This window comes from Camponotus vicinus, unplaced genomic scaffold (genome assembly GCF_025532165.1).
Source record: "Camponotus vicinus isolate PSW18456_S1 unplaced genomic scaffold, iyCamVici1.0 SCAF_10, whole genome shotgun sequence".
NCBI lineage: Eukaryota > Metazoa > Arthropoda > Insecta > Hymenoptera > Formicidae > Camponotus > Camponotus vicinus.
Window position 1 is genome coordinate 7625826 of NW_028141946.1, and position 24796 is coordinate 7650621.

The following is a 24796-nucleotide window of genomic DNA, read 5'->3' on the forward strand; positions in this document are numbered from 1 at the left end:
CGTTGTATTTGGATAACAAGTAAAGGAATGAATAATTGGGACAAATTATTTTTTTTTTTTCAAGTATTGTTATAAAAATATATCAATGCATGTCGGCTTATTATGAGTTTAAACGATAAACAAACATACTTTTTGAATTAAAATAACAAGGAATTAAAACGAATTTTCATGTGTTATGGGCAGCGTATTACATTGAAAGCATGTTATGACTAATTCTTACAATAATAATGTCATTGATTATTTGCAGCTTTTATCTACCGAAAGAACAAGGGAACAGGCTGATGTTGTTCTTCCGTACAGATAATAATTTATAATCTAATCTTAAATTTTTTAGAAACTCATTCTCTCAACGAATAATAAGTAATGATGAACGTTATCTTTTGCAGAGCAACGAAGTCCGAGCGACGACGAATTCGAAGGACCGTTACAGCGAAAGCATGAATGGGAAAGCACGACGAAGAAGGCATCCAATCGATCTTGGGACAAGGTGTACATGGTCGTACGCGGGCAGAACTTATGTGTATATAAAGATCAGAAGTCGTACAAGGCTTCGCCTGATCAATCGTACAAAGGAGAAGCTCCCCTTGATTTACGAGGCGCGACTATTATCGTAGCGAGTGATTACACTAAGAAGAAACATGTCTTCCGAGTCAAGTCAGTATTTAACGCACCTCGATCATATTTAATTTTACGCTTCTGCTGACGCAAATGTTATTATTGTTACCTGTTTTTTTATAGGTCGCAAAGCGGATCCGACTTCCTGTTCCAGGCCAAAGATGACGCCGAGATGAACGATTGGGTGTCCGTATTAAATCAAGCGGCGCAAGGAACATCAGGTGCAAGTACGTCCAGAGCTCACACTTTACCCGCCCCGACACAAGCCGAAACTAAGCGGCGTAGTTTCTTCACTCTCAAGAAAAAGTAAGTGTTGATTGAGAAATTTTGTTATCATATCGTAATAATATCATACATGAGAATTTAAGACGATATGAATATGAATATACGAATTGATCGGCGCAAGAATTTCTAAAGCTAAAAGCCAAATAAATTCTGTAAATTTCACAAAGTTGGCAAATAAAATATACATGCAACGTAATGATAATATTCTAAATCTACAATTGACTTTTTAATAATATTGCGAATATATAAGTTATTAAGTTTTGCAGCATTTCAAGACAATGTTATTCTTGTACGTAAAATGCCTGTTATCTTGTTATTATTTTGCTTCATCCTTTTGAACACGTCCCGATGAAGCTGATAGAGAATATTCTGTTAGCAATAAAAAAATTATACATTTGTCATCTTCCATTACTTACACTCCTCGAATGATATTCCTCACATATCTGGCATTCCGTATTATATTTTTTAACAAGACTAATTTTCCTTCTTTCGGAAAAAATGTTTCTTGATGTTTTCGACCCTTCCCTTCATCACTTTAAAATATTATTTTAATTAATCATCAAACAATACGATAACCACAATATTTTATCTGGTTATCGTAGAAAAGCATTATTCATCATCATTATCATTCACGGGTGACGGACGATCATCTCGTAAAGCAAAGCATAATTCGAGAAGATACGCGCCCTCACTCCATACGAAATCCATTCATCCTATCGCGCATTCGATCATATTGCATTTATCATATTTTAGAAAAGCCAAAAAGTAGAAAGCGAAACCAATGAACGTATGAAACAGTACACAATTGGAACAACATTTAGAAATGCGGTGAGTCGCACATAATCCTAGATCATTCTACCATATCGTACTATTGCACGATTAACCGATCATCATTCCAGTTGTCTTTTTTTTTTCTTCTTGTATTTAGTTTTTCGTTATAATTAGCTTCTCTCTGAAGAATACGGCAGGAATGTTCTTCCAATTGTGAATGCGGAATGATTACGTGAAAATCTCTGAAATGAGAGAATATCTGGATGTGCGTAGAGCTTTCTGTGTTCATACGTAGAGCGAATCTAGCAATAAGAGTGTTTGAATATTTTTACGGGAATTATAAGGCATTTTTTATTATATAAAAAAATCTATAAATTTTGCAAGTTTCTCTCATCATAAGCAAATGACAGATATGCGAAACACGATTGTTCTCTACCACATCGTTTAACATTTATGTAATAAGTGCTTATTATTCGCATACATATCTATCGCTTTCATTTTGGATATTTTTTATTATTTCGCATAAGATAGTGTGTTATGTAGATATTCGGATTATTGTGTATCATTGTCACACAAATTTTATATTGTAGCTTCCACCGCTTCTGAACATCGTCATTTACTTTTCATGCTTTTTCTGCTATCAGAATATTCCCAGGAATTTTTATCGTAGAGGTAACTGAGTACATCCGCGCATCATCTATTTCAGACACGTATTTCACGAAATGTGACTCCTTAAAGACGGAGTAGTTGATAATTTTATACATATATTAGATATAAGTGACTTAATCTCTTTTATAATGCACTGAGGAAGACTTTTATATGGTAGCATCTTTTTTGTGTAACATATTTATTTTATAAATAATGATAATATATAAAAAACATGCAGTAGTTGAAATAGAGCGAGTATAATATGTACTTTCTTTCAAATTCTGAACAATAATTACTGTAATTATTATTTTAATTTAATTTTTAATATTAAATTTTAACAATTCTCGCATCAAATGTCATCCTGAAAAATTATAAACCGCATTTTTACAACTTACAAGAATTTTAGCTAATTTCCTATATATATACATATGCCTTTTTTCTTATCTAATCTCGTAATTGTGCATACGAATCCTAAATTGTAAAACAAAAACAGTAATTGGAAGTGACAATTAATGATTGCCCTAGTGATGAAATAATTATCACCGTTCACATTTGCTAATTTTCAGCTAAACTGGAGCAGTGAAGTTCGGTATAAGCCGCTCTCGTAATGCGTCTCAGCACAACATCGCGTTTATGAAAAATGTTTCGTCGCTCTACATGGTTAAAGCAACGCTAATATAAAATTAGAAGACATGATCACACACGATGGGGTGTTATGAAATATATTGAAGGACGAATTGAATGGATCTTTGACAAAACGCCTACGTTCGACGAATGGAGATATTTAACGGTTATATATGTTGATATTTACAAGTGTAGGCTATTGAAAGTCTAATTAAATTTAGTTCTTCAATGAATTTTGGACACTTTGCAATATTACTAGTTGAAGAACAAGTGACATTTATTGTCCCACGTTAGCGTGATCAGACTTGACACGGGATTTAATTTTATAATATACACGTAATTCGTATTTGCGTGTTTTATTATCATTGTCACGCATTAGAAATGCATAATTATTTTTTGTCATTTAATAAATTATATCTTCTTTATGATACAAAATATTTTATGAATTTCTATAATTCAGCAATTTTCTTAAGAAGAAATTATTTGACAGAGACAAGCTTAATTCATTTGCAAAATATGTAGATTAGAGGAAACATAAATATTAATCATGGGGCTTATGACGAAGTATAATTATTCTACACGATGAGCACAGATTTTTGTGACGAGTTAATTTTTAATATTTTGACGCATTTTTCTTATTGCATTTCACACAGGGGTTCTCGTATTATAGAAGATATATAATCTTCAACAACAATAAACACGCGAGAACGAGAAATGATTCCAGCCGTGTTGATTGCTTAGGATATATCGCTTTCATTATCATATTATTGCACTGCAGTATTTTATTTGACTTTTTTCCCTGCAAACGTGTCTGTTTGCGTTTGAATGACTGCCATATATTTTAAGAGCCACACTAACTTGGGACATAATATTATATAAACTAGCTTTTAATAAATTGTTAAATATGCAGCGTCCTAAGGGAAAAAAATCGCATTGAAGAATTATAAAGAAAATATAATAACTAACAAGAGAGTTTTCCCCCTCCCAACCTTTCCCTAAATATTCCTAAATATCATAATTCTGTAGAATTGAAAGGATATTTAAAAATTTCTAGACCTGCGCAAATGATACAGTTCGTATTAAGTGAGCGCTTACGGTATAAATTATTATATAGCCGTAAATTATTATATCATTGTCGCAAATCACTGTATCTCACTTGATTCCAACTTGACATTTGGCGTGATATTATACGGATCATATATTATTCTTTTGTAATTGTTAATTTTTTTAATATTTATCGCATTTGCCTTGTTTTTTTTTCCTAGAATATAAGTCCCTTTATTGCAAAGTTTTAAGAATTCTTTTTATTCTCCGTATTTTTTGATCTAATCATTATATCTTGGAAATATTACAATGATTTTATGAAAAAAATATATTAAACGACATTTCATTTGTTCTCCAAATCAATGCGACTCGACTGATCGATTCGGCGACCGTTTGCAATTTATGATTTAATTCCGACTTGCGTTAAACATTTGGGATATCTTGTAATTGCGTTTTTTTTTAGCTAAGCTTATATACACAGAGATTTGTATATATGAAGCTGTACGCATATTATGTCCGCGAGAATAAATTCTAATCAAAATGATTGTACATTCGCTTTTATAATTTCATGCATGCGCATTTAGCGGAAACATTTGAATATCAGAGTCGCATTGCTAAACAATACATTTGGTATGTCATAGCTATGTGTTTTATATATAAATATATCTATAAATATATAAATACAGAGAATGATGAAGAACATTAAGAAATAAAAATTATTATAATAGATGATATATATATATAATAATTGTCGAATTAACATGGTGGCTCTTTTCGTTTTGAAATGTTCCTTCTACGTACATTCTATCTTCGAGATAAGAAGACCGGATTCGTATTATCGATGATTATCTCAGCGAGATTAAATAAAAATTTTTTAGAAAACTGAAAGTACATTTGATTATAGGAACATTTTAATACGAAAAGAGCTTGCATGTATATTATTAAATATCGCTTAAATTAAATATTTGGTTGTACTTTTCGGATTGCAATTCTCGATACGTTAGAAATGCAGATATGGCACAGTATTTCTCTTTAGCGAGAAAACAATTTTCCTTTATATCTAACACTGTATTAAGAGTATATTTCGCTCGATTAATTCCATCTTCCCTTGGAAAACGAATCAATACTCACACTTCCTTATCACGCACGAGACACGGCAATGTAATGTGTACGCATTAATTACTTTACCTTCAAACTTCATTAAGATCAACTTGTAATTTTTTAATGTGCCTTTTTATAGCTTCGTTGACAAATAAAATGCGATATATATATATGAAATGTAGTTGATGCCAGTGGAAAAACTATAATGAAATTTCGAAACAAGACACACGAGAAACCCGTCTTTCTCATAAGATCTATACATTTTCCTACGAGATTTTTTTATTTATCGTGAATCTATTAATGCAAGATCGAATTGTTACATCTGCAAGAACATTTTATGCGAAGTTTAGTTTGTCAGGATATGCGATGTCCATCCATGCATGATAACCGTAATAAAATTGCGGGACTAGGTTCACGAGTTAAATGTCAATGTTGGAAATACACGCGATTGTGCGGAAGGCACACAGTAATAACAACGCGTACAATTTCCGTTGCAACGATATCGATTCGTTCGTGCACTGTTGCCAAAAAACAGGAAATTAAAAATCAGCGAGATAACTACACGCCCTAGTTACCGTCCATCGTGAATCGAAACGAAATAAAAAAAAAAAATACGTCCGAAAAGAATAATTCTATCGCGTTCGAGTTTCGTTCGAGAACTCGAAAATATCCGTGATATGATGTTTAGATTTTGCGAAAAACGAGAAGGAAATTATCGGACACCGCAATCGTCCGCAAATTGTGGTAATCGTCGAAAAATTCGCTTTCTGTGCAATCAGCTGTGCAATCAGTTGATTGATTTATCTCTAGGCGAACGCAAGGTAAGATAAGATTCTCAAACAGAACATACTCGAATTGCTTTTAATTGCATTTTAAAAGAAAAATCCTCTGAAAATTCTTTTCGATAAACCTGACAACTGAAGCCGGATTACTCTATTATTTTTCAATCGTTTCTTTTATATTTATAAAAAAAAGTTTAACTTGCTCACATTTTTAGAAAAAGAAGCAATATTTTAGTTTTTAAGAGGCAAGATGCGTCTTTGCTTTCAATATTTTAATTTTTAAGAGGTAAGGTGCGTCATCTTTGCTTCCTCGCGTGACGATCATCAATCAATTCTGATAATCGCATTATTATAGCATGTTGTGAAACATTAAAGCATGATAGCGAATTTTAATTACATGACGTTATATTTTGTTATAATAAATGACAGCTTCCGGATAACGTAATTGTATAGAATTTTAGTTTTCGATTATCTTATCTTTTTAATAAATTGTAATTCTTTTTGTAATAATAATAATTCGTTTATTTTTTAATAAATTATCGACGATCTTTTTACGAAGGATAAAAATAACGTTTAGATGTCGATTACATCCCTGGCGAAAATAAATATCGGAGCGTAAGTCGAATGTAAGGAAAGAGTAACAGAAGTGTAAACGAAGCTTCTAAGAGGCGTAAATTGAAACAACGAAACATAAATGAAACGTTAACACTTCGTAGAAGCTTAGTTTACACTTCTGTTACTCTTTCCTTACATTCGACTTACGCTCCGATATTTATTTTCGCCAGGGACATATCGCGAGCAGGAATCTACGTACCTAGGCGCGTCAACGACACCGTTCTAGCCATGTCAGGAAATGAAAGTCATTATCTAATATACTTTTATTATTACATCTGCGCACCGTCATTAAAAGCATTCGCTCCCCTAACGGCGATCCGTTGTTTTTATCGAAAGATTCTGCGTCTTTTCTTATCCGCAGCGTCATATACGACTTCGATTTATTATTTTGATTTTTCAAAATAAAAGACAACATATTTATAACCGTGGAACATAAAATATTCGCGCATCATAAATCAATTTAATTTTATTTTAATATAAAAATGTTATTTATACATGCAATAAAAAATAACATTGATGAAAATCGAATGAGCTTTAGGGGCAGAAACATTCAGCGTCGAAGCGGGGATGAAGAAGGAACGAAATTGTGTTCGATAAATGCACTTCGATAAGCACCCTTGGTGCACCGCGGTACATTTCGCGAACAGACCGCAAGCGTCGTTTACAAGTCCGCCGTTTGCGCATGCGCGCACTCGTAGCCTCGGCGCATAATATCCCCGCTTTCTCGAGGGAAAGAGTCAGTCTTGGGCAAGATGGCCGGCCGGACGGTAGCGGCTTTTTACTACCTCGCGTTAATCTTCCATTTGGTTCTACTGACGGAGTGCAATTACGGCGTGAGATACGGTGACAGGGCGAAGCGGTTGCACGTCGCGGAGGACCGCGACTCGTCCTACAGGAGGCCGCTGATCATTGACAGGCGGTCCCTGGATCCGGACGAGGACGGGCACGAAACGTCATTCGACGGGCGTACGCGCAGGGACGTGCCGCCCGAGCACCCAAACAATAATCCAAACATCACGACCAAGGTACGTATCGCTCGCGTAGGTGAAGGTCGTCGCGTCGTTGCGTCGCAATTCGACGCCGGCAACGGTCGTCGCTTCTCTCGCTTCTCGCACCCCCTTTTCCCGCATTCTCCCCGTCGCCCCCTTCCCCTCCTCCCCCCTCCTCCCCCCCGGGAAATGGGGGAAGGAAAAAAACTCGCGGACGTTAGCGTAAATAGACGCGCCACGTACACAGATACGCGCGACACGCGTTCCTCCGATGTGTCTGTATCTCGCTCCCGCGGAGTTTTTCCTATTGGGATCGTCGAGACACGGACAAGCGCGGCCTTTGTGCGCGGTCACAACCGGGGCATAATTGCCGTATTATCTCTCTTCCGGAGTAAATTCAATCAATCTCGACGAAACGGAGCGTCGCGCGGCCCGCATCGTTTATATTGATACACGCGAGGGGTCACTAACCGCCCTCCGCTCGCGTCCTCCCTTCCCGCATTTCGAGGAAAGCCTCTCTCCCCGCTTTCCGCGGCTTTTCCGCGAAGGAAACGTCGCCGATTCTGTAAACAAAACAAATCGTTGTACGAGATTGTTACGCGCGATATCATCGTTATTTTTGGAGTCTTCCTTTCTTCTGCGACACTTGGCTTTGGAGCTGCCAAGAGAATTTTCAGAAACACTTGTGAATAATATTTTTTTTTTTTGCGTCTATTTTTCTTACGTCACGTAACGCGTGCTTAGTCATGCACACTCTTATAGATTAGTGACTATGACATATTAATAGATACGCATATGCACTTTGACTGTGACTATTAATTTTCGTGATAACAAAGAAAAACGTAGCAATTTGTCACTTCGAAGAGATACGGACTGCCCAAGGCTCCGAGAAACTAATTTGATCGATAATATATTACATTTCTCTGTTTCCTTTGTTTGTTTGTGTTTTACTCCGGGAGATTTTGAATTTATTAAAATCATATTATTTTTAAATTTATTAAAATCATATTATTTTCGAATTTATTAAAATCATATTATTTTTTTTGATAGAAAAAAATATTTCGATGTTAATCAATCTGTGCTCTTAATCTTAATTTTTTTTTTCTATATCATTTTTTTAGGAATATTTTTTGCAGAATTATTTCAATCATATATAGCATGTTTTAGATTTTAGACTGTTTTGCATTTAATTAATTATGCAAAAAAACCAGATAGCTTTCACTTCTATCTTGACGAATGATTGACCTTTTATTCGTCTTTTTTATCGCTCAGAATTTTTTTCTTGCGTTTAATACTTTTAGAAAAATTATGCTAATATATACAATTAATTAGCATTAATTTGCGAAATATAGAAATATTTTGAATGATTTACTATCTTTATGTTTTTTCGAATGACGATTTATATTCTTTGTTTAAGGTTTAAGGAAAAGAGATATTGAGTGCGATAGAGAAAATAATCTGATAGTGGTTGTCGCGAATTACGCATATCCAATGATTCATCTCCTGCGGCATATATTTTGCGCATGCAGCTAAAATTACTGCAAGAAAAATGTCGATTTATATGCGCGCATATATATCTTACATTTACATGTTTTTAATACGTTTTTCTTTATACTACTAAATCTACATAAACATTGCAGTATTTTTTCAACAAGTCGACAATTTTATGTACTTGATTTTTTATTTTAATCTTGTAATCACGTTTATCTTTCGTCTCCTTATCTCTTTATCTTTTATGCCGTTTGTCCGACTAATATTATAAGATAAAAGTAGTCTTATTGTTTGTAAATCTCATTGTTTATAAAAGTTGTCGTTATTACATAAATTTATATACAATGCGTAAGATTTCTAGCATCTCTTACAAAACGTTTTTCAGCAAACACAGAGGACACAGTGTAACACAATGAATCATTTCGTCCTTGTTTACATTCGGCAACCAACAAGGATGAAGCGATACACTGTGTCCTTTGTGTCGCTTGCTTGAAAAAAACGCCAATATCATTATATTTCTCGTTATTACAGGTCAATGCTTTAAATGATTCGCATCAGCAATTGATGGTACATTGGGTCGGGGAAGGTTCCAATGTAATAATATGTTTAGCAAGGGATAGCACACCCGTGGTGCGTTTTCAAGGTGGCAGATTCTCCTCCCCGACCAATCCTAGTGCTGTTTACATCAGTTACGATTATGGCGATACGTTTGAGAATAAGACTGAACAGTTCAGGATTTCGTCCGATCCCAATGCAGCATACGCTGTCGTGGATAAATTCACCAATCATCCAAAATACTACCAATACGTGAGTCTCGTTTATTTACAAAATCGATTCTTATAAAAAAATGTATAATGGTAATTTATTATTTATCGAACGTATATATATCTCCGATTGCGTGTCATCGGAAGGACATCTCCTAGATCTTATTTTCTTTGCAGTGTGTTTTTGTGGACAGTCAACATAGTTTAATCTTCATAACGTTTAACAATGGCAAAACTATTCGAAGAATTCCAGTGCCATTTCATCCGACCGAGGTCTCGTTTTATGAATTAGATCCACGAGTACTCATCGCACTGGATAAAGTCGATTCGATGCGGAAGGTATGAGATGAAATAAAGTTAGATACCGAATTTGCACGCGACTTTTTCGTTATTGAACTGTTTCATTACAAGAATTCGTAAAAGGATTTAAGTATTTGAATTTTATAATATTATAATATTCGAATTTTATAATTTTATAATCGATTTCAGTTATGGATGTCAACCGATCGTGGGATAGCTTGGGTACCGATACAACATTTTGTGAAGGCCTTTTACTGGTCACCTTATCGTGTTTTATTGGTGGAACGCACAGAACCTACTGAAACGAATACGGTTTGGAAACTAGATATTCAATATTTACTCTGGCATCAAAGTCGACATCCTTTGGGTTTGCGAATAAGACCGGCTTTACGAAGAGAATTTGCTGTTGTCATCGAAAATGTTGAGGATTTCCAAATCAAAGGCGATTATATGTTCACTGTAAAAAATTCAAAGGCAAGTATTATGATGTTGTGCTTACATAGCATCTTTTTTCATCAAATCTAGTCTTCTTGATCATTAATTCTTTATTCTGCTTAACAGAATAGGACGTCGGAGCACCTGGATCTCCATGTGTCTTACAAAAATCAATCGTTCGTCGTGGCGCAATTTAACACTGAATTGGATTGCAATGATTACCATATTGTAGATGTATCGTACAATCGAGTTTTCATCGCGGTGTCGCACAGCGAGACTATGGTCAATCTTTATGTGTCGGAGGTCATAGATCATGAAAAGGCTATATTTACATTATCCTTGGAGGGTATTTTCACATTTTTCCTCAACAGTACTTGGAAGGACAGCTGGTTGAAGTAAGTATAATGAAATATAACGCATGGAGTGAAATTCTAAATTGTATGACTTTTTAAAATATTTCTTTTAAAATTTTGCCCCGCTTATTTGTGTATTTATTTGTATAGCGATGTAGCTGACGAGACATTCACAGACATGTATAAAGTCGAAGGTCTTCGAGGTATATACATAGCGTCACGAGTCAAAGGTACTCCGAAATCAGGCTCGATTGGACCGGAAAACTTAGAATCGGTGATCACTTTTGATCACGGTGGTACTTGGAATAGCCTTAAAGCGCCGACAACGAATAACGAAGGCTACTACATTCATTGTCCGAAAGATTGCTCGTTACATTTGAGTCAAAGATTCAGTCAGTTGTATCCGGTAACGAGGTCTGTCTCGATCATGAGCTCGAAATCAGCGCCCGGAATAATAATGGCCACTGGCGTGATTGGAAGCAGTTTAAAAGGCCACCCTGCGCTCTATGTCTCGCGAGATGCAGGTCTCACGTGGAAACAGGTGTTGAGGGAATATTACTTTTTCAATATGGGCGATCACGGAGGTCTATTAGTAGCAGTAAAGTATTTCAAGTCGCGCGGAGAGACCAGAGATATCTCGTATTCGTTGGACGAAGGCGAAACGTGGCAAACTTATGAATTCAATGAAAAAATGTTACGCGTTTACGGTCTCATGACGGAACCCGGGGAGAACACTACAGTATTTACCATGTTCGGATCGGATAGTGGACAACATCAATGGCTCATAATCAAGGTTGATCTGCGAAATGTATTTAAAAGGGAGTGTACGGAGGACGATTACAAATTCTGGTCGCCGTCAAGTACCGATCAACCAGTTATGGCCTGTGTATTAGGACGTAAAGAAACGTATCAGAGACGCGCGGTACATACTAATTGCTATCAAGGCGTGAATTACGATCGACCAGTGCGATTGGAGGTCTGTCAGTGCGACGCAAACGATTATCAGTGTGATTACGGTTTCATGCGTATCGGAAATCCGTATCATTGTATCCGCAATAAATTAATTACTGATTACGATCCTTATGCCGTGCCAATTACATGTCAACCTGGCGAGTTTTATAATCGTACAAAAGGCTACATAAAGATATCTGATGACGAATGTTCCGGCGGTCTTGCGAGAAACTTTGAGCCTGATGAGATACCATGTCCTATGGACGAAGCACCAGAATTTCTGTTGGTTGCTCAACGGGAGCACATAACGCGAATAGATCTGGTGGAAAATAAAATGGAAACGTTGCCCGTGCACGATTTGAAAAATGTGATTGCTATCGAATTTGATATGAAGAACAATTGTTTATACTGGGCGGATATTGTAAATGATACAATTGGCAGACAATGTCTGAAAGGCAATAGCTATCCCGAAGTTCTCGTCGAAAGTGATTTAAGTTCCATCGAGGGAATGGCCTTCGATTGGGTGTCCAATGTGCTCTATTTCGTGGATGGTGTTAAAATGAGGATACAAATAGTTCGAACAGACATATCCACCATGGGCAGAATGCGCAGAACGATATTAGGCCCGAACGTATTGCAGAAACCGAGAGGTATCGCGGTTCATCCCATGAATGGATATATATTCTGGACCGACTGGTCGCCAGGCAATGCTTCTGTCTCTCGCGCAAATATGGATGGCACGGACGTCAAGCGATTGTTCGTCAAACCTACAGTTGAATGGCCGAATGGAATAACGATTGATCACATTGCCGAACGTATCTACTGGGTAGATGCCCGTGCGGATTATATCGCTTCTTCAGACTTTGAGGGTAAGAGATTTAAAAAGATTATCGCCAACGATGCGCGCGTGTCGCATCCATTTGCAGTCGCCGTTTTGAAGGACAACATGTACTGGGATGATTGGAAACAATCGATGATCTTTGTCGCCAACAAAGATCACGGTGTTGGAATCAACACAATAATTGGCTTTCAAATCGTGGGCCTGATGGACCTGAAGATCTTTGGGCATAGCGTGCAAACCGACAAAAACGAGTGCGCGACAAACAACACGTGCTCACATATCTGCCTGGGTGCACCGGGCAACAGTCATGTGTGCCTTTGTCCGGATGGCATGGTAATGACAGACGGAAAATGTCTCTGTCCAGGTGGCATCAAACCCTACGCCAATTCGACATGCCCACGCGTTGCTAGTACCTGCTCGTCGAATCAGTTTGCTTGTAACAATAGTGTGTGCATCCCCGAATTTTGGAAGTGCGATGGTGACAACGATTGCGGCGACAACTCGGACGAGACCAACTGTAATCGCGCCACGTGTAGCCCTACTAATTTTGAGTGCGACGGTAACAAGTGTATACCAAAATACTGGGTATGTGACATGGATCGCGACTGCAAGGACGGTAAGGATGAACAAAATTGCACGTACGCCAATTGCACAGATCAATTACGTTTCAAGTGCGACAGCGGTCGCTGCATTTCGCATCGATGGCGTTGCGATGGTGAAGACGACTGCCGGGATGGCTCGGACGAACGTAATTGCACCAGAAGCGTTTTACCGAATACGTGTCGATCCGATGAGTTCGCTTGCACGAACGAACACTCGTGCATACCGACTTCCTGGAAGTGCGATGGCGAACCAGACTGCGAGGACAGCGAGGACGAAAGGGATTGTAATAATCTGGTGTGCGAATCGTGGCAGTTTACATGTAACAACACCAACACCGATTTTGGACAACGGTGCATATACAAGTCATGGGCGTGCGATGGCGACAAGGATTGCGTAGACGGTTCCGACGAATTAAACTGTACCATTACTACCGTGCCGCCAGCGTTTATCCCACCGGTTCTGCCAACGAATTCCTGCAACGATTGGATGTTCCTGTGCCAGAACAAGAAGTGCGTACCGTATTGGTGGAAATGTGATAGCGTGGACGACTGCGGTGACAATTCTGACGAGATTGGCTGCGGTAGCGAAATGGACGATACGTCAGACTCTACATTGGCGCCAATTCATACGACCGAGCAGTCGCGCATCTGTCGCGAACACCAGTTTCAGTGTTACAATGGCGAGTGCATCGAAAACGCATGGGTGTGCGATGGCTCCAACGATTGTCCATCCGGTGAGGACGAGCAGCACTGTGAACATATGCACGCATCATGCCGCGAGAACGATCAGTTTATGTGCCGTCAGGACGGCTCATGTGTTCCTCTATCCTACATCTGCAACGGCATCGAAGAATGCCCGGACGGCAGTGACGAGCTCGGCTGCCATACGGAGCATGACACAAGCCCACCCGCCACCCCATCCTGCTTCGTCGGTCTCTTCCCATGTGACGAAACGCGCTGCTTCCCGTTAGCATCCTACTGTGATGGTCATCAGGATTGTTTCGATGGCTTTGACGAAAGTAACTGCGAGAAGAACGGCTCACGCGTATATCAGGTACTGGTGATGGGTGTGGATGAGCGTGCCATTAACGACAGCAGCCTCTTGCTCTTCTGGTGGATGCCGATACCATCGAACGTTACATTCGAGTTCCTGCCATCGATCGCGCGGGCAATCCCAGGCGCCAAGTGGACCAATGCCAGTGAGTGGATCGAAGAGACCGAGTATCAATTCAACGATCTGGAGCCATATACCAAGTATAATTTGACTGTCTACGTCAAAGTGAAGGGTCAAAGCACTGCATTTCCACCAGCTAAGTATCAAATCATAACGACTGGCGAAGGTGTGCCATCTGAGCCGTGGAACGTGACAGTTACGCAGAAGAACGGCACTCGCGTGGAGGTCTCTTGGCGACAACCTGAACATCCAAACGGTCTTATTATAGGCTATCAAGGTTACATCACACCGCCTATACCGCCCATGGAGTTCTCGCGGCAAAAAACCTCCGCGATCATCGACATGGCGTTTGAGGCGGGCAAGAATTATTCTTTCTGGATCGTGGCAAAGAACCGACAGTACCTGTCAGTTTCGTCAAAGGTTGCCACATTGACGTTCGACGGGTCAGCCAACATCGATGACATTGAAGATCTTCGCGTGGTGTCGACGACGAATCACTCTGTCACGTTGACGTGGAAGAAAATGAAAGATGTGGATGGATATCATGTTACTCCCAGAGCACCGCCGTCTTATCCAACGCTGCAGACAATTACGACTATGGAAAATCAATTGGAAGTGACAAAATTATCACCAGGAATCAAGTATACTTTTGAAGTCGGTGCAGTGAAAAAGAAATATGTTGGTAAAGTTGCCATAGTGACGGCTTCGACGAACGATACTGCGCTGCCACTAATAACAAAGTTTGACGCGCAATTGGTAAAGTCTCAGAGGACGACTGTGAAACTTACATGGGACCCGCCTAAGAGCACCAAGAAAATCAAATTCCAGTATGCTATTCATTACGCCACCAATATATTTGATTTCTTTAAAGGTGAGAAGAAATTTGTACGATTTTTTTACACGAAAATTATTTTAATATAATAAGATAATCGGTATTTCATTGTAAATTAAACGTTACTAATCGTGATTAAATTGTTTTGTTTTTTATAATATCTTTATAATGAAAAATATTCTTTCTATTTTGTTTTTAGCTTACAAGTTAAAAACTACTAATCTCACGGCTACGATCAAAGATTTGGAAGCGTGTGAATCATACTTCTTTGCCGTTGGTGTTATTGGAGATTACGGAGCGGGACCTTTATGTCAACCGATCACGGTTCCGACGTACTTCAACAAACGCGCACCTCCGAAGAGATTGCGAGTAATACCATCGCCAGATAAAAATGATAGTATAATCGTTTCATGGAGTGCGAGTTGTCCCACAATTGATGAACCAATCAGTTATACAGTAAGTTAATAACATTATGAAATATTTTTTCGAGAAAATGTATTTTTTTAAGAAAATTGAGTTGTGTTTATTGAGGAAAATTTCTCATGTAACTAAACTAATATTTATTCAAGTTAATCGATTTTTTTATAGATTTTTGTTACGGAAACTATCCTCAACAAACAGACGGTTGTGACATTGTCATCGACTAACGAAACTATCATGAAACATACCTTCCACTCTATCAAATACGGTGGAAAATATAGTATTACGGTAGCGACTGATGAGGAAAATGCTATACCCACTCAACCATTTGTTTATATGGCACCACCGATCAAGCCGCCCCATCAAGTCACTGTCTTGCACGATAATAAAGATTATCTAATATATTGGCAAGAGCCGGATATGCCGAAGGATGTTGAGCGGCATATCGAGATTTTGATAGCCGAGGGATCGAGAGAGATAAATGAGTCGACGGCTAACGTCATCTTTACTAAAGATCGATCGCCTTATCGCTACAAGGACGCTAAAACAGATGGAACGATTTATACCTTTGCCGCACGTCTGGTCACGGAAGACGGATATCGAAGTCCATTGAGCGAAACGTGGAGTACGCAATTTTCAGGTAAGTCTCTATTTTGAGGTGATTCTCTTTCGAGAAGCGAGATGCTTTAATATATGTATATGTATATAATAAGCTTTTTCATTTTTTTATTTAATAGGTTCGCAACTCCCCGTGATAATGAACACGTCGAACATATTGTCTCTCGCTATATCGATCTGCTTAGTCGTCTTAGCGTTGGGTGCAGCGCTAGCATATTTCATCATTCGACATAGAAGATTATCTAATAGCTTTACACAATTTGCCAATAGTCATTATGACACGAGGCGAGGACAAGCTACCTTCCCAGGCACGACAGACGGTTTAGGTAAGTGTCATTTTGAAAAATAAGAGAAACGAATGTGAAATAAGGAAAAAGAACTAATGAATTTCCTTTTTCCTTATAGAAGAAGAAGACAGTCCTGTGATCCGAGGCTTTTCAGATGACGAACCTTTGGTAATCGCATGAACGCCATATATATGAACAGAATATTTACATGTTAAAAAAGAAAAGATGTGCCAAGACACTATTAATATGATAATTTTGAATATATAGATCAAATTTTATGATGAATGGAGAAAGAGAAAAGCTTTTATAAAAACGTTTTGAAACTAGATGAATGTTAATTGTAATACTACTTGCCATTATAATTAACAATTAATAGAGAAGTTGCGCTTACAACGTTTACATAAGAGCTTTTCGTGCCATTTATACGATACATGAAACGTAGAAATACGGTATACATGTACATCACAAACCATCCAGATAATTATCTGCCGTGTAATTGGAGAGAGACCGTTGCATCTTAAATTTGAATGTAAACAAATCGAGACAGCTACAGTTTGAAACTGAATTTTATCGTCTAACAACGGAAGTAGATGCTAGTTGAAGAAACGGCAATTTGTATATACTAAATATTTTTTATGGGTCACGAGATTGTGAGATTTTCGAGGTGTCACACATTTAGCGAGATGCATTTCTAATGTTATATTTCTATGACTTGTGTGAAGAAACATTTTTTTTAATCTATTGATTTATTGATATGAAAGTAAACTTGCGGTATTCTGCATAAAAACTTGAAAATTATTTTAATATTAAACAAACAAATCTCTACACATAGATGCTATAAGTTCTTTCCATAGGAAGTGCACGACCAAAGTAATGCTTTCTTTTATGCCGCATTTGAAGGATGTATTAGTTTCATTTATTATCGAGTACATTTCTATAACATTTCGTTTGATAAAGAATTGAGCAAATCTTTGTAATCGTTGCAATTACTATTATCGAGCCTATGATGCGGCATTGAAAGAAGTTTCTATAAGCGAGTTTCTATCTCGCAAAAAAGGTGACCTGACCTTCGTATAGAGGCATGTTGCAATTAAATATGCAAGGGAATATTTCGATTATTGTGTATAATTCGAATATTCCAATAATTATATATAATTCTGTAATAAAAATGAACTGAGCGTTGATAAATTAGGAACGTGATTTAAACATAATGTTAAGAATTTTGTTTAGCCTAAATTTATCAAAAATTATTAGATGTTATATGTTTTGTGAGAATAAAATAGATTACATTTTTTTAATTTTTTTATATTTTAAAAATGACATACCATTTTGCTAAGATTGAATTAAGAAAAATTCAAACAAAGACATCAACTGAATGATACTTGAAAATGCGAATGAAATGATAGTGATGCCGCGTCATGATTTTTAGATTACGCAATTTAAAAAGAGAAAAAAAGAAAAATAATATTTTTTATAGTTTTTTAAAATACTCTATCTCGTTACAACTTTTAAAAATTTGAAGTTACAATCGTAAAAAAGAATATTTTATTTTAATGTAATTTATCATGTTATAGTTATATATGATTTGTTCTGAAATAATTTTATTTCGATTAAAATCAAGTATGTATATATTTTTAGAAGCGTTTGAAATAGAGAAATCTGTTTTGGAGAGAAGATTACATCTCTCTTTTTTAATTAATACTATAATTAGTATTCTATTGCAGTGACATTACGATTATTTGATTCAGAAACTTTGATATTTTGCTTTTTGTTGTAAGAGAATCGATTGCAGACTTTAGAACTTCTTTTTGTCGAGCAGATAATCTATTAATTTTCTTTCGATTTTTTTTAAATCATACGGGATGACTAAACCAATATCGAACTCGAATTTATCAATAATTCAATAAATAATTCAAAATTAATCAATAACAGATCTAACATAGAGTTATCTTGAAAATAAATTTATTGCGAAAATTTGATTTTAAGATTTTCATTAATAAATATTGTTTCAGTTTTAGTAAAGTTAAACTAAGAAAGATTCATTACAGAGTACAAATAATCTAATTATCAACTAAATTAAAGTAGTGGATTAATTGTGATATAAGAGCAAAAATTTTAAACACCTGCTATTGAGTTCATCATGTTGAATTTTTGATATATTTGCAATCTCAAAACTCTAAAATTTTTATCTCTATTTATATATATATGGAAATATTAATTGTTAAGGGTTTTTAAAATTGCAAATATGCAAATATATATAAATAATTTTAAAGGCAATAAAACACTTCTAATATGCACATACCATAGCTGTAGCAAAATACGTTTAAAAAAAATCCGTTTTTGCAATTTTAACTTCGTTTTTCCAAATTGTAACGTGACAGAGCATTCTAGATTTGTCTTCAGTATAAAAAAAGTTATAGGTGATTATCTCGATCCTTGTGTTTCAAAAGAAAATTATATTGACCTGTATTATTGTAAATAATAATAATATTCGAATCAATATTTTAAGTAACGAATTTAACCTACTGGATTATTCATGAAAGACATTAACGATTAAAGTCCGCGATCTTGCCACGACGAGAAAGAACCGTCATACCGACAAAAAACCTTTTTATATCCTCTTTCACTGTACATGAAATTTCATGCAGTGATCATATTTTTTTCACAAAATCTAATGAAAAAAATTTAGAGATGCAGTTGACTATATTCTTGACTAATTATTGTTGTTTTGTTTCTTTTTTCGTAAATGGAAAATAAGTATACGAGTTCCTAAAAATGTTATGAGTCGAATTCAATCAATTTATCCAAATCAATATGATCGAAGAACGTGTGAGGCGAATCAAACAGATAGAGGAGCCAAGAAGCGAAGTAACGTTTCATAAGTCGAAACAATTATAAATGCATTTTGTTGTATTAAATTGCTAAAACATTTAATGTTCTTTTCCTCAACATTTTGTGTTTTTTATTTGATGATGGAAAAGAAAGTAGAAGAGATGTATGCACGAGATGATTGACAAAAAGACGATTTTTAAACAGTATTAGCTAGGCTCTCGGTTCGTTGTCGTCACGTTACCGATGAAAAAAATCACCACACTTCGTGAACAAAATGAATTAATCATAAAAATAATTTCTTCGCTGATAATTTGACGCGGTCACGCGCTCAGTCGTTATATATGTCTGTCAGAGAAGAGAAAACGATAAATTTCGATGTTTTTAAATCTATACTAGCGTAAGCGATAATTATATAGAGGATATAGTTGATGTAAATGTCAAGAGTTATAGCGACAAGAAAGACAGTGATATATATAATATAAAATATATATAATATATAATATATTTACGTGTAAATAAATAAACTTAAGGCACAGAATATATTAAGTAATTCTTTTGTGCTTTTCTTATATGAATTTACCTCAACATTTCCCGCATATTCCGGCTTTTTTTCCACTAATAATTCTCATCGATATAATCTAGTTTAACTATGTATATGTATTATATTTTAATATATATTATATATTATAATATTTTTCTAAGCAACTTTACTTTTCTATAGAATTATAGTTATTTATTTTGCATGTTATTTGCGAAAAATTTTCTCATTTTCAATTTTTTATTAGAGATTATTGATATTTTAATGTATATAAAATAATAAAAAATAGATTCTAATTTTTTCTCTGTATATTATATGTAATAATGCGCACATATAAACAATAGTTCTTTTCGTACATTTATCATTCTATGAAATTCACGAATTCATGATGTAGCGGATGTTCCCAGTCTTGGTCCAATTTCGAAAAAATGGAACGATGAAAATAATAGTTTTACGAATTCACAACAAACTCTCGCGCAAGAAAAGATGAAAGACTTCCGTTACCATTCCGAAAGGTAATTTGGAAGTTTGTGACCCGTAACATCATTAAGCAAGCGGGATAGTACCGGATATTCAGTCGGATGTCTTTTTCACACTTTAATCCTTTTGTGGATTGCAAATCCGAATGAATTTCGCATCTTAAATCCTCTTATCATGTGTGAATTCCCAATATGGTTACATTCAGGTTACGCGTTACAACGTTTAATCATTATATCATTATATCATATTCTGCATGAGATGTAATTAATTGATCTAAGAAACTCTTTATGTAATGTTCGATATAACGTTCGATATAACGTAACTCTTTATGTAATTCAGTGTAACATACAGATAAAATTTCATAGTTGACTTTTTTTTTGAAAGAGCAAAATACCTGATATGCGTTAAAAAAGTTCCTTAAAAATCTCACGATCTTAGATATTTATGTATTTCTTCTTATTAGGTAATATAACGTGTCAGAATTCTTGTTTGCGTATATTTTTCCGGTTGAGAATGCACGTTTCTTTTAAATCTCATGCGTGTAGTAAACAGTGACGTTTTAATTTGCGCAAAAGATTTGCATAAAAGTAAGCAGAAATTTAGAGATTATCTATAGAGTTTCGACATCATAGATACCGCAACGTCCATTTTCCGCGCACATGTATTTACTTTTATTACTATATTCCGTTGTCCACTTAAGCCTTTGTATCCACTATATAATTTTATACATATTGTATTTTATCGTCGACTAGCCTTGGCCTTGGATTATTCTTAGATTACATGGGACAACCATAAAATATCATAAATAACGGTTTAGAACTCTATGATCTCAGAGCTGAGATGATATCTATACAAGTATAAGATTGATACGCTTTTGTAACTTGAAAGAAATCATAATATATAATTTCACATTTCGTGGTTCTAATTTTCTTAGTATTACTACAGTCATATTTTAAATGACCGAGTATTCATTAATAAATATATTTAATGTGTACAATTTTTCTATGAAATCGAAAGAATAATATTTTTTTTTAAATGTTAAAGTACATTTAAGAATATAATTCAACAAAAAAAGAATAATTATTTTTTGCATTTTTGTTGACTTTAGATGTTTGATTCGGCTTTTAAATTTTGTCACATCACAATTTTAAGAAATTTGGAAATCATATTCAGCATTAAAAAATTTCGAAAAACAGTCCTACACATTTTATATTAAAAAAATTATTTTTTATTGCAATAATTTATATGTTTCTAAAATTAATCTATTTTATAATTATATCACATTATATGTATACATTGATTGACGAACCTGACATGTTATAATCGTTACATATATTGCAGAATAATCGTGTATATCCTGTTATGATTGATACGAAAACTTATTATTTGCGTTCTAAAGAGCTATTTTTTATTATTTATATGAAACTCGTTCGCATTTTATCATAATAGATATCGTATATCTCGTGAAAAGAAAGAACGTCGCAGCGTTACGCTTTTAAAGCGACGCAGCGTTATAATGCGTATAAACTCGGGGCAACCACGCGCTCATGTACCGTAATCATAATTGTTACTTTAATTATATGCGGTTGGTATGCGTATATGTACGTTTTTCCTAATCTTATTCCAAGATCGTTTAAAGACTAAATTGCCTCGCACTGTACAGAGTGCAACGAACACTGACGATTACACCCTGATCTTTCCGTTGTGACGCTCAGATAAACATTTTGCGAATGCACGCAATAATTATTAACGTTATACAAACTACTTAATAAAAAAAGTTTGCGACGAATAGAACAATATATAGTTATTATATAATATAATTTTTTAGATAACATCACTTATTTTCACTTCTCTTCTTGTGTTTTAGAACTTATTATATTTCAAAGAAATGTCAAGTTTATATGTATGATTAAAATTATGACGTGTAAAAAAAAAAAACAAATTAATCTTAATTATCAATGAATCCAAAAGATGTTCAAAAGATATTTGCATTATTTTTTCAACTGATTTCTGAATGATTGTATCATTTTGCATGCATCTTTGCGTTATAAACAGAGGTTTTATTTCCTGTTTAACAAGTATGACTTTCAAACAACTTATTATTAAGCTGATTATATCGATCGAAGAGATATAATTGTGTATTATTATAACGTTTCTCACCGAATCTTCTTAATTAAAGCTATGCATTTGATCAAATCGCTCTTTGCGTAACGAGATTAAGATAATCTCTTGTGTTACTTAAATGTTTCATAAGCGAATTACTTGAAAATTATTTATTCGTATTCTAATTATGATTGAGATATATTCAAGTTCAAGTACTGTTATATCTGGATTTGTGTTCTTGAATCCGTGACAAGGTTCTTTGTTACTTTTGGTGACCGCGTCTCTCGTACGTAAAGAGAGATATTCTGTCCGCTTACAAAATTACACGTGGAGCAATAAATGTGCATCATGAGAGGTACGATGTTCCTAAAACGAACCGAGAGGCACGAACATTAATCGTTCGTAGAATTAGCATGTTACAGCGATCGATTAGCATGCTACAAGTGTTGCACATTAGCGTCTCTCATTGTCGAGCTCTCACCCTCTCTCGAGACGCGGAAGTTCTCGCAGAGAAACGATCTTCCGTATTAAGCGACGAACGACGCTTCCGCTCCAGCGGAACGCGGCGTATGCAGAGATCGAGGTCGCCGTCCTAGAAAATGTCGAATGTTGGCACGACTCACGTTCTTCGCGTGAGAATGCCCTTTTTCAGGTGGAACCTTTGCTTAGTGATTTCTCTGCAAGCGCACTCTAAAAGTTCTCACGATAAACAGTGCGTGCATTTGTAACATTCTAGGGTACCACCTGTCAAAAATGACAAGAAGAATGACTGTACATAATTAAAGTCAAGCGCGATTACAAATTGTTCGATGATGTATAAATTATAAATTCAATCTAAGATCCTTTGAAGATGCGAAAAAAATTTCAATGTGCGCGCATATAGACTTTAATACGAAATTTATTTTTAAATTTACAATTTTAGAAATATGTCAAGAACTGCGTTACATTCATGGACAAGTATATGTATTTTTACTTATAAATATGTTTTGTATTTAAAAAAATCATTTGTCTCTTGCGAAGGTAGCGTTTGTTAATCTCGAAAGGTAACTTTGGATAAACTCGACCGTCAGATTCGCGATAGTGCTTGAGTAGGGTGGTGACGAAAACGGCGTTTAGTGAAAATGCCAGCGACACGGATTCGCACTTTAGCCGGAAACAAAGCCTCGTGAGACCCGTGAGAATGAGAAGAATCGCGTGGAAGGTGCGGCAGAGGGAGGAAACACTCGGTATCGGATATTACAATCGTGTTGGAGCAAGGACACGAGGAGGTGAGCGAGCAAGCTCGCCCGGCAGAAGCGAAAGAAGGGATCCGAATCCCCCACTATTAAATGGCCCGATTGCAGAGCTAGGCAAGGAGGAGCTACATTGGGGGCGGCTCGGCATCATCCAGCCTCAGTGCAATTCTACCATCCGCCAAGTTTAGTTACATGGTAACACTGGAAGTGTGTGAAGAAACGCAAGTGCCTCATCACGGCTTGAGAGAAGACTCCGACTCGACGATCGATGAAGATGAATGAACCCGACGCTCGAAACAGCGGATGCGAACGGCGGACAACTTGAAGATCGACAGGGGGTTATTCTTGCATAAAGTAATTGTCTCGTTTTAACACATGACTTTGTATGATATTAAGGAGAAAAAATATATAGAGCTTCGATAAATGACTTTGGGAGATACCGAGAAGAAGGTTAACGCTCTAACTCGTCTGAACAATGTAACTGTACTGAAGATTGTGTAACATCAGAACTCACGGTTTAAATCGAGCACGCGTGCGGTTGTGAAAAAGAATTAATTTATTTCGCATCCGTAATTAAGGGGCGAAGAGTAGAACGTATGAATTTCATTTTCAAGATCATCGCGGAAAAATATAATATTCAAGCCGTTTCCATTTATAGACACAGGCATCGGGTAATTGCTCGGCGAGTGGCAATTCGAAACTTTTATCTCTTGAATGAACTGTGCGAAGAGGGAGAAAAATTGCGGAAAATGTCTGCGCCGGCGTAATGACATGGAGATGGAATACTAAATGAACGAGGCCGTGAATGATCCGAAGGAAACTCCACGTTCCCACAATTAAGTCTGTCTGCACCGCGTAAAGAGAAGCTATCTCTAGTCTTTGCCTCAGTAGTATCCCAGCGTTCGTCAAGTAACTCTTGAAGACGCGAGATCTTTGCGCTTCTTTGCAGATGATGCCGATATTAAAGCCATTAAAAAAAGGATACGCGAATATAATTGTATCGTTGATGGACTCGACCAAGAAAATTAGAAGAATAATTGAATTGTGAGATTTGAAAATTCCAGCA

The 24796-nt window shown here is 36.0% G+C and overlaps 2 protein-coding genes across 7 annotated transcripts in view; both read left to right on the forward strand.

Annotated features, from left to right (window-relative positions):
- The window catches only part of Beta-spec (spectrin beta chain), a 32012-nt gene extending 26754 nt beyond the window's left edge, over positions 1 to 5258 (forward strand). For all 6 annotated transcript variants that reach the window (XM_083079859.1, XM_083079861.1, XM_083079863.1 and 3 more), the window contains 3 exons: positions 387 to 654; positions 739 to 921; positions 2886 to 5258. In XM_083079859.1, coding sequence (XP_082935985.1) covers positions 387 to 654; positions 739 to 921; positions 2886 to 2889 — 455 coding nt within the window. In that variant the 3' untranslated portion in view covers positions 2890 to 5258. The remainder of the gene's footprint in view (positions 1 to 386; positions 655 to 738; positions 922 to 2885) is intronic.
- Positions 5259 to 7214: 1956 nt separating this feature from the next.
- LOC145961085 (sortilin-related receptor) lies at positions 7215 to 19949 on the forward strand. The gene is made up of 10 exons (XM_083080922.1): positions 7215 to 7510; positions 9497 to 9772; positions 9907 to 10068; positions 10219 to 10503; positions 10591 to 10859; positions 10968 to 15256; positions 15417 to 15673; positions 15806 to 16277; positions 16375 to 16581; positions 16661 to 19949. The coding sequence occupies exons 1-10, from the start codon at positions 7238 to 7240 to the stop codon at positions 16720 to 16722; spliced, it is 6552 nt and encodes a 2183-aa protein (XP_082937048.1). The 5' UTR covers positions 7215 to 7237; the 3' UTR covers positions 16723 to 19949.
- The last annotated feature ends 4847 nt before the right edge of the window (positions 19950 to 24796 follow it).